Here is a 14,827-nt window from a genome sequence, read left to right on the forward strand (position 1 = left end):
GAGTTCTTTCTTTCTTTCTTTTAAAAGAATAATCCCATAATCTGCAGCCTGTTCACTTGTACCTTACAGAGTTGTAAGGGTTGCAACGAAGAATGTATGCAAGATATTTTCAACATCTCAAAGCAGAATACAAATTCTAATTGTCATCATCTGCAGTTTGAACTGGCTGCATAAACAAACACTAAATGCAGTCAAAACTATTTCGGAAATTGCAATTTAATGGAAATCTTACATGCTGCATACAAGGAGCATTCTGTATTAAAGGATTTTATAACGTGTTTCCATCCAACTGACCGACACAGCAACCGCTTTGACAATTTCAGACAGTAGCTGAGACTTCTCTAACATGGCAAGCTGCCCATTTGCCTTCCAAGATTATGAGCAGCAAGATTAACAGGGAATTTATGGAATGTTCAAGGGCATTATATTTAGTGAGCTATCTGGAGCCACTGATAGCTAAGTGGTTTGTGTTCAGAAAGAAAATCAACCATGTGTCAAGATAAGTGCTTCGTTTATAGCATGAATAAACATTCTGGGTACCTGAATTACTATTATCTGAGCACAGAGAATACATTGATTAAACTATTGGTTATTCATTACCAAACTACCTCTCATAGTTAAGTTTCTTAACAGGGAGCCTCCAAAAGTAGTAAATCATTTCTATCAACACCCAGTTCTTTCAGACTTGCAAACTCCTACTGAGTAGCTGCATTCAGGAGTTGTAGTCAACAATAATTGATCCTAATGGGAATGAGTATAATGTCCTCCTCGACTCCCGCATTTTTTCTCCATTCTTCCCCATTCAGTAAACAGCTGCTTGTTTGAAACAATCTGACCAAGACTCAGTTTAGAAAGCTGACTACTTTTGACTGTTTACATTACCTACAACTGTAACGTTCAGACAACACTTAACTGGGATCAATCTAAAAACAAACCACATTCATTATTCTCCTTGTGGCTAAAGCCACAAGAGAGAGTAAAGCCAAAGAGAGAGGGTAAGCAAGTAAAGCCAAGTAAGGCAAAAGGGCTTGTTCTGATCATGATAAACCATGGTTTAAAATGTAACCCAAGTGAAGCCAGTGCCTCCCTCATCCTTCATTCCTTTCAGAAGACATAGGAGATCTGTTTCTCTGATCAAGGCACTCTTTTCTTGAAGTTCCTAAGGATAAGTGAAAAGAATGTCTTTAAAGTGAGTACACCACCATGCCACTAAAATGAATTTCGGAAGGCCCACACTATAGAAATAGAAGTATGGGGTTTCAGTATCACTTACCATCAGTTGACTTTATTCTTAACAAGATCTAATTTTTTAATGTCTGCTGTTAATGTATTGTCACTATCTCAAGTTTTCAGACCATACAAGTTCATTAATGGAATTACAAGAGGATCTAAACAAGACATTATGCTCAACATGTGGCTGTTCCTGCCAAAACAGCAACTATAAGTCTATCACTCTCTTTCCTTTCACATCCTTTCAGAGCTTCTGCTTGTGGGCATGAATTTGTGTCATGATCCTGTGCATGTCTACTGTTGTTGTTGTCAATGATGGTGGTGGTGGTATTGTGTGCCTTCAAGAAAATAAGTCTTTTTAATTACTTCCCCCTCAACATGTTAAAAAAACACATAGTTCTATTCAGTTAGGTCATCAAAATGGACATATAAGAAAAGTGGCTATATAGGACTCCCACTGGATTCTTATCTTTGTAATTTTAGTTCACTGAGATTATTGTATATTCCTGCAAAAGCAACAACAACAAATACACTGAAATTCAGTTACCTTGGTTAGCTGTTGTTCAGAAGAAAAACCCAGGCCAAACACAGTGTTCGCTCTGCTATCAGCCCACTGGCCAAATTTCTGTGATGTTTTTGTGAAGGTCATATTTGGTGTGATAGTGCTATTTATAATCACCTGAAAAAGGACACAAAGATTTTAAAAAGGAATGTAGACTACACAGCAACTTGGAAAATAGTTAGCTGTATATCAGAATTATTCCGACTGATTACCAGATGCTGAATCTAAATCTCATAGTGGTGGAACAATAACCAAGTCTTAAACTGAAAGAGAACTAGAGGCCTTTCCTTTATAATACTCACTGTGGACCCAGAGCTGGCCTTAACTAGGAAAAACTGGGTTTACAATTTTTGTTATGGAGTTGATGGAAATAAACAATAGAATCATAGAGTAGGAAAGGGCCTCAAGTCCAACCTCCTTCTCAGTGCAAGGACTCCAGCTAGAACATCCCCGGCAAATAAGTGTACAGCTTTTTTTGAAGATATCCAGAGAAAGAGGTCCCACTATTTCTTTAAATAATCAGTTTCATTACTAAATCACTCTTACCATCAAGAAGTTACTTCTAACATTCAACTGAAATGCAGAGAACAAACCTGTACCCTTCTCCTCTTTGACAGCTCTTTTGATATAGCAGTCAATAATAACAGCCAAATTGGTTAGGAAATGGTAAAGGGCACAAAGGTATAGAGAAAGCATTCCCTCCAAATGTGTCAGACTGTAATTCTCATTAATCCCAGTCAGCTTTCCAAAAAGTCCCACTGATGGAAGATGATCCAAGAAACCAAGAGGCACCCAGTTGTGGGAAGATTAATTTAAATTAAAGTGATGTCAAAATGCATTATTTCTGCAGTGGAAATGCAACCTAAATCAACTGCTCATTGATGAATCTGGGACTAACAACAGGATCCAGGCTATAATTTCCCAACCAGATTACAACTGTGATCATTTGAGGAGTTGTAATCTAACACATCTGGATTCTCAAGGAAAGCTGCTTATTTAATAGCATTAATTTAGGCAAGTATAGCTAGTGAGGAGCTGCAGTGCTAGTAGATGTTCATTAAGCACATTTGACAGAGTTTCTTTTTGCAGAGGATTTAAGAGAGAAATATACTGTACCACAAGAAGAACACTGACAAGTGTGAATGATTCATATGAAGCCGCAATTAAGACAAGCTGCTGGAGACCCAGCTTGAACTTGAATGGAGGCAGACACAGCTCTGCCAATCATGGGCTTAATAAAGAAGCTTCCACTGCTGCCACAGGAAAAGCAACAGAAGGTTGCAGCAGTTAGTTTAGGGATGCCTGCACAATGCAGAGTCCTTAGCGCGCCCATCCCACACAAGTTGGTTAATGTCACTCAGGGGACTCACAGAACCTGTTCCATGACAATTAAAAGTTCAGCCAACAGGAATCCTGAACTATACAGTCCCGCCAATAAAGATGCCACATCCGCTCCCTTAATAGCTTACTAAGAGTTTGCCAATTCCATGCGCAATTTGTTTCTTGATCTGGAAAATATGCCAACTGAGTTATATTTAGAACAAAAAAGGATGCTTCATCCAGACTGAGATCCCCTGTTGTGTCCATGCACAGGGAAATGAGAGTACACTGTCCCACGGAAGCTCACGCATCCTCACCTTTCCATCTTGCCCCTCAGACTAAGAAAAGCCCTGCTTCTGAGAAAAGCCTTTACCAGTTGCATTACCAACAAGTGTGTGGAGCTTGAAGCAACAGCCCGAGTTCAAAAGACAACACAAGAATTTAGCAGTCTGTGGCCAAGGTAGCCTCTTTTCTCAAGTCCATCCTGACTTCTTGTCTCAAGTCTTTCTAAACTAACAATATCAAGAACTGAACCTGTGGCAATGCATGTGCTCCATTACTGAGCTATGAGCCCTTCCCATATTTAGTAACTTGCGGCAAATATTCTTTAGGAAGCAAAAGGAAGTATCACTCTTGACAGATAACCTTTCTTTAGAAAATATGTTTAAACAGTATTAAGGCAGCATTGATAATATGACTGATGTTTTTTCTGTTTGAAATATTTTCACATGTTAGCAATCCATTCAATAGGCCAGTATGATCCTCTAACTGAAGATGAGGAGACTGAGGCTAAGAAAGAGAAATTTGCTGAAGGCTACCTAATATGTTCAGGGCAAAGCAAGGATCTTCGTGACAAGTTCACTTTGCCAATATACTGCACCTGGACTGTTCTGTGAACTGGACAGTTTCTTATTGTATAGGAGCCCTGGTGGCTCAGTGCTTAAATGCAAGAACTGCAGCCACATACTCACAAACCACAAAGTTGTGAGTTCAATCCCAGCCAGGGGCTCATATCAGAGTCATTAATTGAGGCCAACCAAGTATCCAAACCCAAAATTTATATTTATACATTTCTATAAATACATGTGACATGCCAGGTTCACAGCAAGAATGGAGTAGAGAATCGGAATATCCAATTCTGGCTAATCAATGGTTGTTGGTTTTAGCATCTATAACTGGTATGGCTACAATCTCTGACTACTTCTTCTATAGCAGACATTGCTCTTTCAGCTATATTACTCACCACAATGCCTATTCAAGAAAGGGCTTTCTGAATCAGCAAATTGTTGCACATATAATGCTCCTTTAACACATATATTTGGGGGTTGTACTATAGTAGCTACATTTTGGGAGAAAGTAATTACACAAGTAAATGTGCTTTTGGAACATTCCTTGATATTCAGGAACATCCATGTTTTCAATTACTTATCTGTTTCATGGGAATTAATGAATGGCCAACGGAAAATTGATGTTTCGCAGCCCTTTGACTGCCAAAAGATTAAGATTTTGTTACTGAAAAGATACAGTTGGGCCTCTTTATCTGCAGCTTCTTTATCTACAGTTTCAGCCACCCAGGACTTGAAAATATTTTAAAAATATATAAAGTTAGAAAAGCAAACCCTGATTTTGCCATTTTATATAAGGGACACAATTTGCAGAGTGTCCAGAGGAGTGCAAACGAAATGGTGAAGATTCTGGAAACTATGCCCTGTGAGGAGAGACTTGGGGAGCTGGGTATGTTTAGCATGGAGAACAGGCGGTTAATATGATAGCCCTGTTTAAATATTTGAAGGGGTGTCATACGGAGGATAGAGCAACCTGGAACAATGGATGCAAGCAACAGGAAAAGAGATTCCACCTAAACATTAGGAAGAACTTTCTGACAGTAAGAGCTGTTTCACAGTGGAACATACTCAGATAATGATGCTCATCCTATGGAGGTTTTTAAACAGAGGCTGGATGGTCTACTGTCTGGGATGCTTTGATTCTATGTTCCTGCCTGGCGGGGGGTGGACTGGATGGCCTCTATGATTCTATGCTTCTATGGCTTTACTATGCCATTGTTATTTAATAGGAATTGAACATCCACAGAGTTTGGTATCCATGGGGGAGGGAGGAAGGGGGATATCCTGGAACCAAACCCCAGTGGATAGCAAAGGACCACTGTATGTTTTTATCCACCAATGACCCAATAGAAGATCTAACACTTGCAACATAATGTATAGACAAAATTTACAAATGGCCTTATATTTGGACATTTGGTCAGCTTTTACAGAAATGTACTGCCAATGTGGCTATTTTCCCCCCTTTCACATTTTTATTTTCCTGCCTTTTTTGTGCTGGAACACTATTGTACGTAGCTGCAATCTCTTTTAAATGTAAATACATTTACATCTTTCAGAGACTATTAAAATGGAAGTAGAGGTGGTCTTCTTTTTGATTGTTAAAGCATAGGAGGCATGAACAGATCTCTTTTAAAATATATTAGAGGGAAGTATTCCAGGAAACATGAGTTGCTTGCAAACCCACACTGTATAAGACAGTGAAGTGGAATCCCTTTACTGCACACCCACTCAGGGGCTTAATACAATTGATAAATGAGGGGATTGTTTTGTAAGGTGCTTATTGAGTTTTCAGTTTCTGCCTGTTCCTTGGATTCATCATCAATTATGCTGTTGCTCTGAGAGCTCTGTGCCCATTAGAGTACCAATTGTTGGGCAATGACTGGAAAGAGTTGCTCAGTGTTGTTTCCTCCCTGCTTTTTGCCTTGGCATCTTCTACAAACAGGAGTAGCAAAATTAATACACAGGCAATCCCACTCCCAATAGTTTTTAGTTTATCAGCATGCAGTGTGATGCTTCATAGCCTCTAGAAGCAATTAGTCATTCTTTAGGATGTTGTCATAAAGTGGTTGCGGTAGGCAAGATATGGGAAATTGCCAATTCACATTTCACTTAAGCCATAAACAGAGCAAATTTATTATTTGTAGAACAACTCTTTAAAAACCCTGGAGGATTCTGGAACGTGAAGTCCAAAAAAGTGACTTTTCCGTACTCTGGTCATGAATTCACTGAGTGGTCTCAGACAAGGCACCATTCTTTATAGGGGGATCTGCAGTAACCTACCATGTTTGCTTATGTTACAGCAGGGATGTACACCATACAGCCCACAGACAGCCTCCTAGGCCCATACTTTCAGTTTTCATTGTCCAACAACCAGTGATGCTGATAAAAATAGGTGATGTTGCTTTCCTTACCTAAGGTAAGGAGGCTCTGTATATTGGGAGGTGTCTACAATGCAGAAGAGTGTTCTGCCACCACCTGCATGTTGAGGAGCTATTGCAGCTGCTGCCCAATTTGAACAACAGCAAAAATTGCTGCCACCACTGAATTTTGGTACCAACATGCTCCACAATCCAAATATGCATGGTCCAAATTTGTTGAGGATCCAATACAGGCTCTGAAACCTCTGCCCTGTCATCAAGGTTCTTGACAGAAAATGTGTGGAGCCCTTTAACATTCATAATATCATATATAAGGAGTATCAAGCAAGGCATATTTGGGAGAAAACCTAAACATTATACAGTTTACATTAACATCATACACAGTTCTATAATGTTGAGCCCTGAAAGCAGCCTGAAAAGAGAAGCAAATAAAAACCCAAGTGTCTATAAAACAGCTGAAACATAAAATAAATGCTCCAATGCAAACTGTTAGCGTAAAACACTTAAGGCATGCTGGTTTCATCATTCAGACAAGCCTGTTTTTTTCGTAAGAAGGGTGCAACCTTGTTTTAACCTGTGGTTAGATTTGAACTGACCTGAAGAGGAGCTGTGAAGGCCAAAGAGAATCAATTCATTATTCAGCCAGAAAGTAGCATGCTTTGAAGAATAGGAAAAATATAAACTGTCGCCTTAATTACACAGATTGACCATGTTTCATAAAACCTATCTGTTAGAAGTTATCAAGTATTGTGAGAGCCAGTGTGGTATAGTGGTTTGAGCACTGTACTGACTCCAGTGGCCAGGGTTCAAATCCCCACTAAACCATGGAAATCTACTGATTAACTTTGGGCAAGTCAAACTTTCTCAGCCTTGAAGGAAGGCAAACCCCTTCTGAACTAATCTTGCTGAGAAAAGAACACAATACATCTATCTTGAGGTACCTAAAATTGGGAAATGATTTGTTGTTCACATTTGGTTGACAAGGTTGTGTGTATTCTTTCAAGAAGCTGTTTATAATGATATAACATAACCACAGCATATGTCAGATCATGTTGACCACACAGCAATTTATGTTGCACTCTTCTGATCTTATATACAGTGGGCCCTTCGTATCCACTGGGGTTTGGTTCCAGGCCTTCCTGTGGATACCAAAATCTATGGATGTTCAAATCCCATTAAATACAATGGATAGTGAAATGGTGTCCCTTAAATAAAATGGCAAGATCAAGGATTGCTTTTTAGAATTTATTTATTGTTGGAATGTTTTCAAGATGTGGATGCTTGAATCCATGGATAAAGAATTGGTGGATATGGAGGGATGACTGTACAACATGATGCAGTCTTCAAAAGTTTATGTCACTTAACATCTCTCTACCTTTTAAAGATGCTACCAGACACTTTTTAAATGTCTGACACTGAAATCCTGTGCTTCCCCAGCATGCCCTCCTTTACCTCTTATAGCCGCCAACACTGCTATCTTGTCCTCCTCCTCCTGCAAAAAACAAGACAAAACAAAAATCCAGCAAGATGATGGAGGAGGAGGGAAAGGAGTGTGCAGAGGACACAGATAATATGGTAGCTGTCTCTAATGTCTGTAACATACAAGATGGAGCAAGCTTGTTTTCTGCTGCTCCACAAACTAGGAAACGAACCAATGGATTCAAACTGCATGAAAAGAGATTCCACCTAAACATTAGAAGGAACTTTTTAATTGTAAAAAATCTTCAACAGTGGGGTGAACGGCCTCAGAGGAAGGTACTCTCACTTTCTTTGGCAGTCTTTAAACAGGCTGCATGGCCATCTTCCAGGAGTGCTTGTTAACTGACTAACAAGGATAGCTTCCAGGAATTCAGGCACAGTGACAGCATGCAAACCACAGGCTTCTTCAGTAACTGTTTAAGAGCCCCCTCTTCCACATAAACCTGACCATATATTCCATAGAGACCTTTCCCCATGTCAGAAATGGGATTGACAGTGATTAGAGATCCATCTTTTGGGGAGTTGGTACCTTGGTTTTCAATTTTCCTCTCCAGTAAGGCTTAGTAAAATAATAATAATCCCAAGACCTCTAGATTGCAGGAATAAGAACCAGACATTATTGTACTCCAGGTCCCATCAGCCCTGACCAGCATGAATGGAAGTAGCAGTCAAGTAACATCTGGAGGACCATAGGTTCCCCATCTCTCTTTTAGATGGAACAGGATAAGACTGACATAAAATACAACTGAATTTTGTATGCTGTACAGTTTAACAGTTTTTGGCACTTGGTCTTGGTTTTATTATTCATATGACTTTAATTGCTGCTCTGAGAGCCTTGTCTTGTTTGATAAGAGAAGTCGTAAGATATAAATATAAATAAGTAATAGGATTAAGATTTCCCATGCTTATCCCATTTTATTAATCTCAATAAGAGGAACATTCTTAGTTCCACTATTTAGACCATGTTATCTGTTGCAACCAGCACTATCTCACCACTGTCTATGGATAGAAGTTTGTACCCTGCATGCTATAACATATCTTTTGTTTAGAGACTTGACTTGGGACTTTCTATATTGAAAGCATGATCTCAGCTTCATGCGTAGATATGGCCATCCTCGCCAGTTGTTAAATCATATTCCTAATGAGAATATGATACCTCCAGGACAACCTACCATTCATACCTAGGTTTGTTTTGTTTTTGTTTTTTGCAACTACTCTGCCACCCCTTCTTTATAAACCTGATGGTGTTTCTTTTGCATAGTTCATGATGTGAATAGCTTGATCAGAGAGAAACTGACTTTCTGTTAAGAGACTTTTTGCCACTCCCTTGACTGAAACCATCACAAGATCAACAGGTTCTTCTGGTGGACCAAGTAAAACAAAGCCAGTGTGTTTCCTACTCCACCATTCAAAGGAAGACAAGTATCGGCTTACAAGATCAGAAAGCTACTGCCTGCATTTTTAAAACTAGGATACAGGCAGCTTAGAAGTCCTTCCCTTTGATCTCAAAAACAGAGACCATAACTCTGTGTATATTCGAATGTACTCTGTTCGTGTCAAATACTAATCTTGAAAGCCATTCTCAAAGACCAGTATATTTATTGTACCAAGAATTTATTTTAGCACTTACAAATATCTTCCAAGTATCTGGGTTGCTTTATTCATCTGCTGAAGTACACTTTATATACAAAAAACTGTATCATAATAAGCATTAGCTATTAAGGTATCAATATACATCCTTATCCACAAAAAGGAGACACAAAAGACTGCAGCAGGGCAGATTTAGACACAGAAGAAGGAGGAGTGAAGATAAGAAGAAGGAACATCAGTAGTCTAAGATATGCAGACAATACCATAGTACTAGCAGAAAGCATCACATAGGGGGTTTCTCACTTGGGATTTACAACGGTTTAAAATACACCGGTATCGGTTAAACCGATTCAAAATACAACGGGTGTTATCCCGCGTTCCAAATCACTTTTTTTTCTTGGTTCTCATTTATCAACTGATTCGCTTTAAGTGATCCACTTTCGTTCCTATTCAAACAAAATGGTGTATATATAAACCGGATTTAGCCTTATTTCGTTCCCACTCACCATTTTGGGGCTGTCAATCAAAGCAACGTCATCATAACGTCACTTTTAAATTTCGCGGTTTTTTATAAAAGAGCCAATGAGGAGGCGCTTAAAGTGCCTATGAGTCCTGTAATTATTCGTGGGGAAGGATGGCTGAGGGAGAGAGAAAACTGCCTCCCCAACGCACTTCTGCTAGGCTGCTGCCTTGGCAGAAAGACCCCAGAGAGGCTGAAGGCAAAACAAATTTGGGGAAAGGTCCTTCCAGAGGAACTGTGGGATGGGTTTTGCAGGACATATCCCCGCTTCATGGGGGGGATATGTCCTGCAAAGACTGTCTTAATATTAAACATAAAGAAAACAAAAATAATGACCACAGAGCATTTACATTAATTCAATCTACACAAGGAGGAAATCGAAATAGTTAAAAGATTTCCCATACCTTGGAAGAAAAATTGATCAGAATGGAGACTGCAGTCAAGAAATCAAAAGAAGATTAGGAATGGGAAGGGCTGCAAAGAAAGAAAATCCTACAGCTGAACACTAAAGTTAGAATTGTCCAAGCCACTGTATTTCTTGGGCACTTTGCCATGTATGAATGTGAGAGATAAACAGTGAAGAAAGCAGATAGGAAGAAAATTAATTCAAGAACTGATGCTGGAAAAGAGTGCTGAGGATACAACTGATGGCCAAAAAGATTTAAAAAATGGGTCCTAGAACAAATCAAGCCTGAACTCTCCCTGAAAGCCAAGAAGACTAAACTGAGTCTGCCGTACTTTGGCCACATCATGAGAAGGAATGACTTAGTAGAAAAGACAAGGTTGCTGGAGAAGGTAGAGGGCAGTAGAAAGAGAGAAACACTGCATGCCAAATAACACAACATACGCAGACCACGGGTCTGAGCCTACAGGATCTGAGCAGAGAGTTAGAGGATAGGTGGCTTGGAGATGTCTCACTCACAGGGTCACCATGAGTTGAGGTCAATTCGAAGGCAGCTAGAAACAAAATTAAGCTATCAAGAACATGTCTCCTAGTATACCAGAAGCTCTGCCTTCCAAACTCTGTCTTAGAATCATAGAGTTGAAAGAGACCAAAAGGGCCTTGCAGTCCAACCCCCTGCCATACAGGAATACACAGTCAAAGCGCTCTCAACAGATGGCCATCCAACCTCTGTTTAAAAACCTCCAAAGAAGGAGACTTGACCACACTCCAACTCAGGAAGTTCTTCCTAATTTTAAGGTGGAATCTCTTTTCCTCTGATTTGAATCTATTGCTCCGGGTCCCATTCTCTGGAGCAGCAGAAAACAAGCTTGCTCCACCCTCAATATGACACCCCTTCAAACATTTAAACAGGGCTATCATATCAGGGACTTAGCCAAGGGGGGGGGGGGGTTCTTGGGGTCCTGACCCTCCCTTCCATTAGAAAAATGAATGGTGTGTGCTGTTGTGCCGCCACACCCAAGCCCCAATATAATGGTGGCACTTTGTCTGGACCCCAACTTCCTAAAATCCTGACTACATCCCTGATCATATCACTTCTTAACTTTCTCTTCTCCAGGCTAAACATACCCAGCTCCCCAAGTCACTCTTCATAGGGCATGGTATCCAGGCCTTTCACCATTTTAGCTACCCTCCCCCTGGACACACTCCAGCTTGTCAACACCTTTTTGAACTGTGGTGCTCAGAACTGGATGCAGTATTCCACATCAGGCCTGACCAAAGCAGAATAGAGTGGTAGTATTCCCTCAGTCTGGGCACTATACTTCCTTTGAAGCAGCCTAGAATTGCATTGGCTTTCTTACTACAGCACTGTAGTTAGAGAAACTGAATTTCTCCCTGGGGAGAGAGAGTGTAGTTGTTCAAGGAATGGTAAGAGACCTTATTTAGATCATCAGCTGGTAACCTTGGCAGAGGGAAAGCACAGCAGCAGGGTGGAAAGATGTTAAAATAGGAATATCCAAAAGAGATACAGGTTGAGTCTCCCTTAAACGAAATGGTTGGGACCAGACGTGTTTTGGATTCTGGATACACACACACACACTGGATTTTGGAATACCTGTATTTGCATACATGTACATAATGAGATAACTTGAAATTGGATCCAAATCTAAACACAAAATTTGTTCATGTTTCATGTACACCTTATACACATAGCCTGAAGGTAATTTTATATACGTTTAAATAATTTTGATCATGAAACAAAGCATGCATGTTTCATAAGAAAGGCATAAGAAAGCAAAGATGTCACTGTCTCAGCCAACCATAAAAATGTTTTGTTTTTTGGAATATTTCAGATTTTGGAATTCCAGAGAAGGGATACTCAACCTCTATTTCACAGTTTAAGACACTATATGCAGTGTTTTTATGTGAGTGAGTGAAGATTTTGTTTCCTTATTTGTTCTCCAAAAATCATATGATTTAAACAATCCCTCAGTTTTGTTACAACAACAAAAACCAGTAACAGCCCCCCCTACCCCCATCCTTTTTAGCAAGTAAGAAAACAAATATATGCTTGTGGCTCTTTTGCTCCTCTCTTAAGATGCATTTGAGCAGGAGGAAGACATGAACTAAATCTGGTAAGAACTCTGTAGCTGTATAACAGCTGGCAAATTTATTGTGGCATAAACATCTATGGCTACTTAAAAGCACCACCAGATTCTCATTTTTGCTGCAACAGACTGATGCAACAGCAATCCAGAAATTCAGTTGGACAGACTAAGCAGGAATGGAAATGAGAACGACGCCACTGGGCAGCCCAAACTTATGTTGTCACTTTAGCTCTTGTAATGCAACCAGAGGGTTATGTCACAGCACTTAAAAGGAACATCCTGTGCAAGCCTAGGGAGGCAAAATATCCAGCATTCTTCCTCCTTTCTATCACTATTTATCTACAACAGCCCTCTACCTTTATTGCAGGGTTTTGTCAGTATGTATTTATTTAGTATAAATACAATTTAAAAAAAAAATAATATCAATTCTCATTGACATAAATCTCCAAATCATTCACTTAGACCACGTCTACAACACAAAAATTGCTGAACCCTGTTAGCCTGGGAGATAAATGACACTACCTCTCCTCTTTAATATCAGAAAATAGGCCCTATATGATCCTGTTGTTGAAGCTGTTGCCTGATTGCCATGAGTTTTCTACAAACATGATCTGACTGATGCAAGCCCTCCTTTTCTTGTCTTTATTCACTTGTGGTTGGTATTATCTGGTTTATATCTGTGTCTTGTGGCTCGGGGTGATATCTTGTTTATCTCCTGCATGGATGTGTCCCTCTACTCTGCCCTGGTTCTTGAGAGCTAGGTCTGCCACCCTCTTTGTCTTACGCCAGACTGAGGGTCTGGAAATGGCCATGATACCCCATCAGGGAAGGACTCTCAATCCTTCTTCACTGGGGCAAAGAAGGGTGCCGTCAGCATCCCACTTTTGTCCACAATGAAGAAGGACTCTCAATCTGAGAAAAGCGAAGGACTCTTTTGAAGAATCGACCCTAGATACGCCACTCTGTCCGTCCCCAGAAATGTGTCTTCCTCACCCAGTTTCAAGTCTACACATTGTTTTTACTGCTACTCCTGTCCAACAAAGAACTGGCAAATCTAACTAAACTTAAGGAGGGTCCCAAATTTGAAAGCTTATTTTTACTGCCAATTTCCCCCCTCTGCCATGTGCTCTAACTCCTCACTCCAGTCGGTCAGTGTTTTAAGTGACCCCGAAAAGAGAAATATCATGTAACCCTCATCCCACTATGGTACCAAAAGCCTCTGCTTCTCTTTGTCTTTCCTGAATGCCAGTACTTTGACCGAAGGACCCCACAGTCCCCCTTTTCCTCACCTTTTCCTGCTGCCCCTTTTCCCTTTACTGCCCCGCAGGATCTTTCTACCACTCCCAAGGGGGCAATGCCACCCACTTTGGGAATCACTGGGCTAGACATAAACTCTGTACTATACTTATTGTCAATGAACCTACTGCATTTGAAGAAGAATCTCAGTTTTTATTATTGTGTTAATTGATACAATATATTGCAGGTCTGCATCTGGCATAAAGCAGATAAACAATTTCAAAAACTCTACAGTGGGCATAGAGTACACAGCTGCAGCAAGACTCTTGGGGTCTCTTAGTCAGTAGCAAGAAACGAATAGAAACCATGTACTCCCAAGCAATCTGTTCATAATGTAGATAAATGCTATGAAGTCATTAAAAGCCATGGAAACCTTGGACTTCATGCATGTTTCTAATGACCCTGGGTTTCTAATGGCCCAGACCCAGCAGGAAAAATACATTAGAAGTCATTTCAGATAGATGAAGTTATAATGTATGTAACTGCAGTAAGCCATTCTTAAGCTTGATAACCATATGTGTTCCATTAGAATCTACTTTTAAAAAGTAAATACACCTCCCATGATCTTTCATTGTATCTGCTACAAGCCAGACCTAACAGTTTGCTGCTGAACGGAACAACCACTATGATTAGTGAGCCGGCATCCAGTGAGGTACGTCAATCTATTGGAAGTCAGGTGATTTTCCACAGGGCTATGCCAAAAGATGTAGCACTATGATATTTCCTTTCCTAAGGAAATACAATCCCAACAGTTCTATTCAACCTCTGAATAGCAACTAGCAACAAACTGGGCTTACATTAAAAAGGGAGTGGGAAATGGGGACAGATGTAAAATTCACTTGAACAAATTCTGCTTACAAATTAGCCATGTTCATCTCCAGCATTTGAAAGACTGCATGTTAATCTGATTCTGGGAAAGTCAGGAAGAAACAGAAAGAAGATGAGGCCCTTCCACCACAAGGAATGGAGGAAGCATTTGTGCCCTTTTCATTCAGAAAACCAGCTATGAGAAGACACACGATTCATATAATTATGCATGATATAGACAAAGAACTTTCCTGACTTGCTGCAGTTAATGTCATTAGAGTCAGCTGAG

General features: G+C 40.0%; 1 protein-coding gene across 1 annotated transcript in view; it reads right to left on the reverse strand.

The window, feature by feature from the left end:
- HOMER2 (homer scaffold protein 2) overlaps nt 1-14,827 on the reverse strand; it is a 63,914-nt gene that overhangs the window by 20,237 nt on the left and 28,850 nt on the right. The window contains exon 3 of the mRNA XM_042471220.1: nt 1,778-1,909. Within this exon, the coding sequence (XP_042327154.1) occupies nt 1,778-1,909 (132 nt within the window). The remainder of the gene's footprint in view (nt 1-1,777; nt 1,910-14,827) is intronic.

This window comes from Sceloporus undulatus, chromosome 6, assembly GCF_019175285.1.
Source record: "Sceloporus undulatus isolate JIND9_A2432 ecotype Alabama chromosome 6, SceUnd_v1.1, whole genome shotgun sequence".
NCBI classification, from domain to species: domain Eukaryota; kingdom Metazoa; phylum Chordata; class Lepidosauria; order Squamata; family Phrynosomatidae; genus Sceloporus; species Sceloporus undulatus.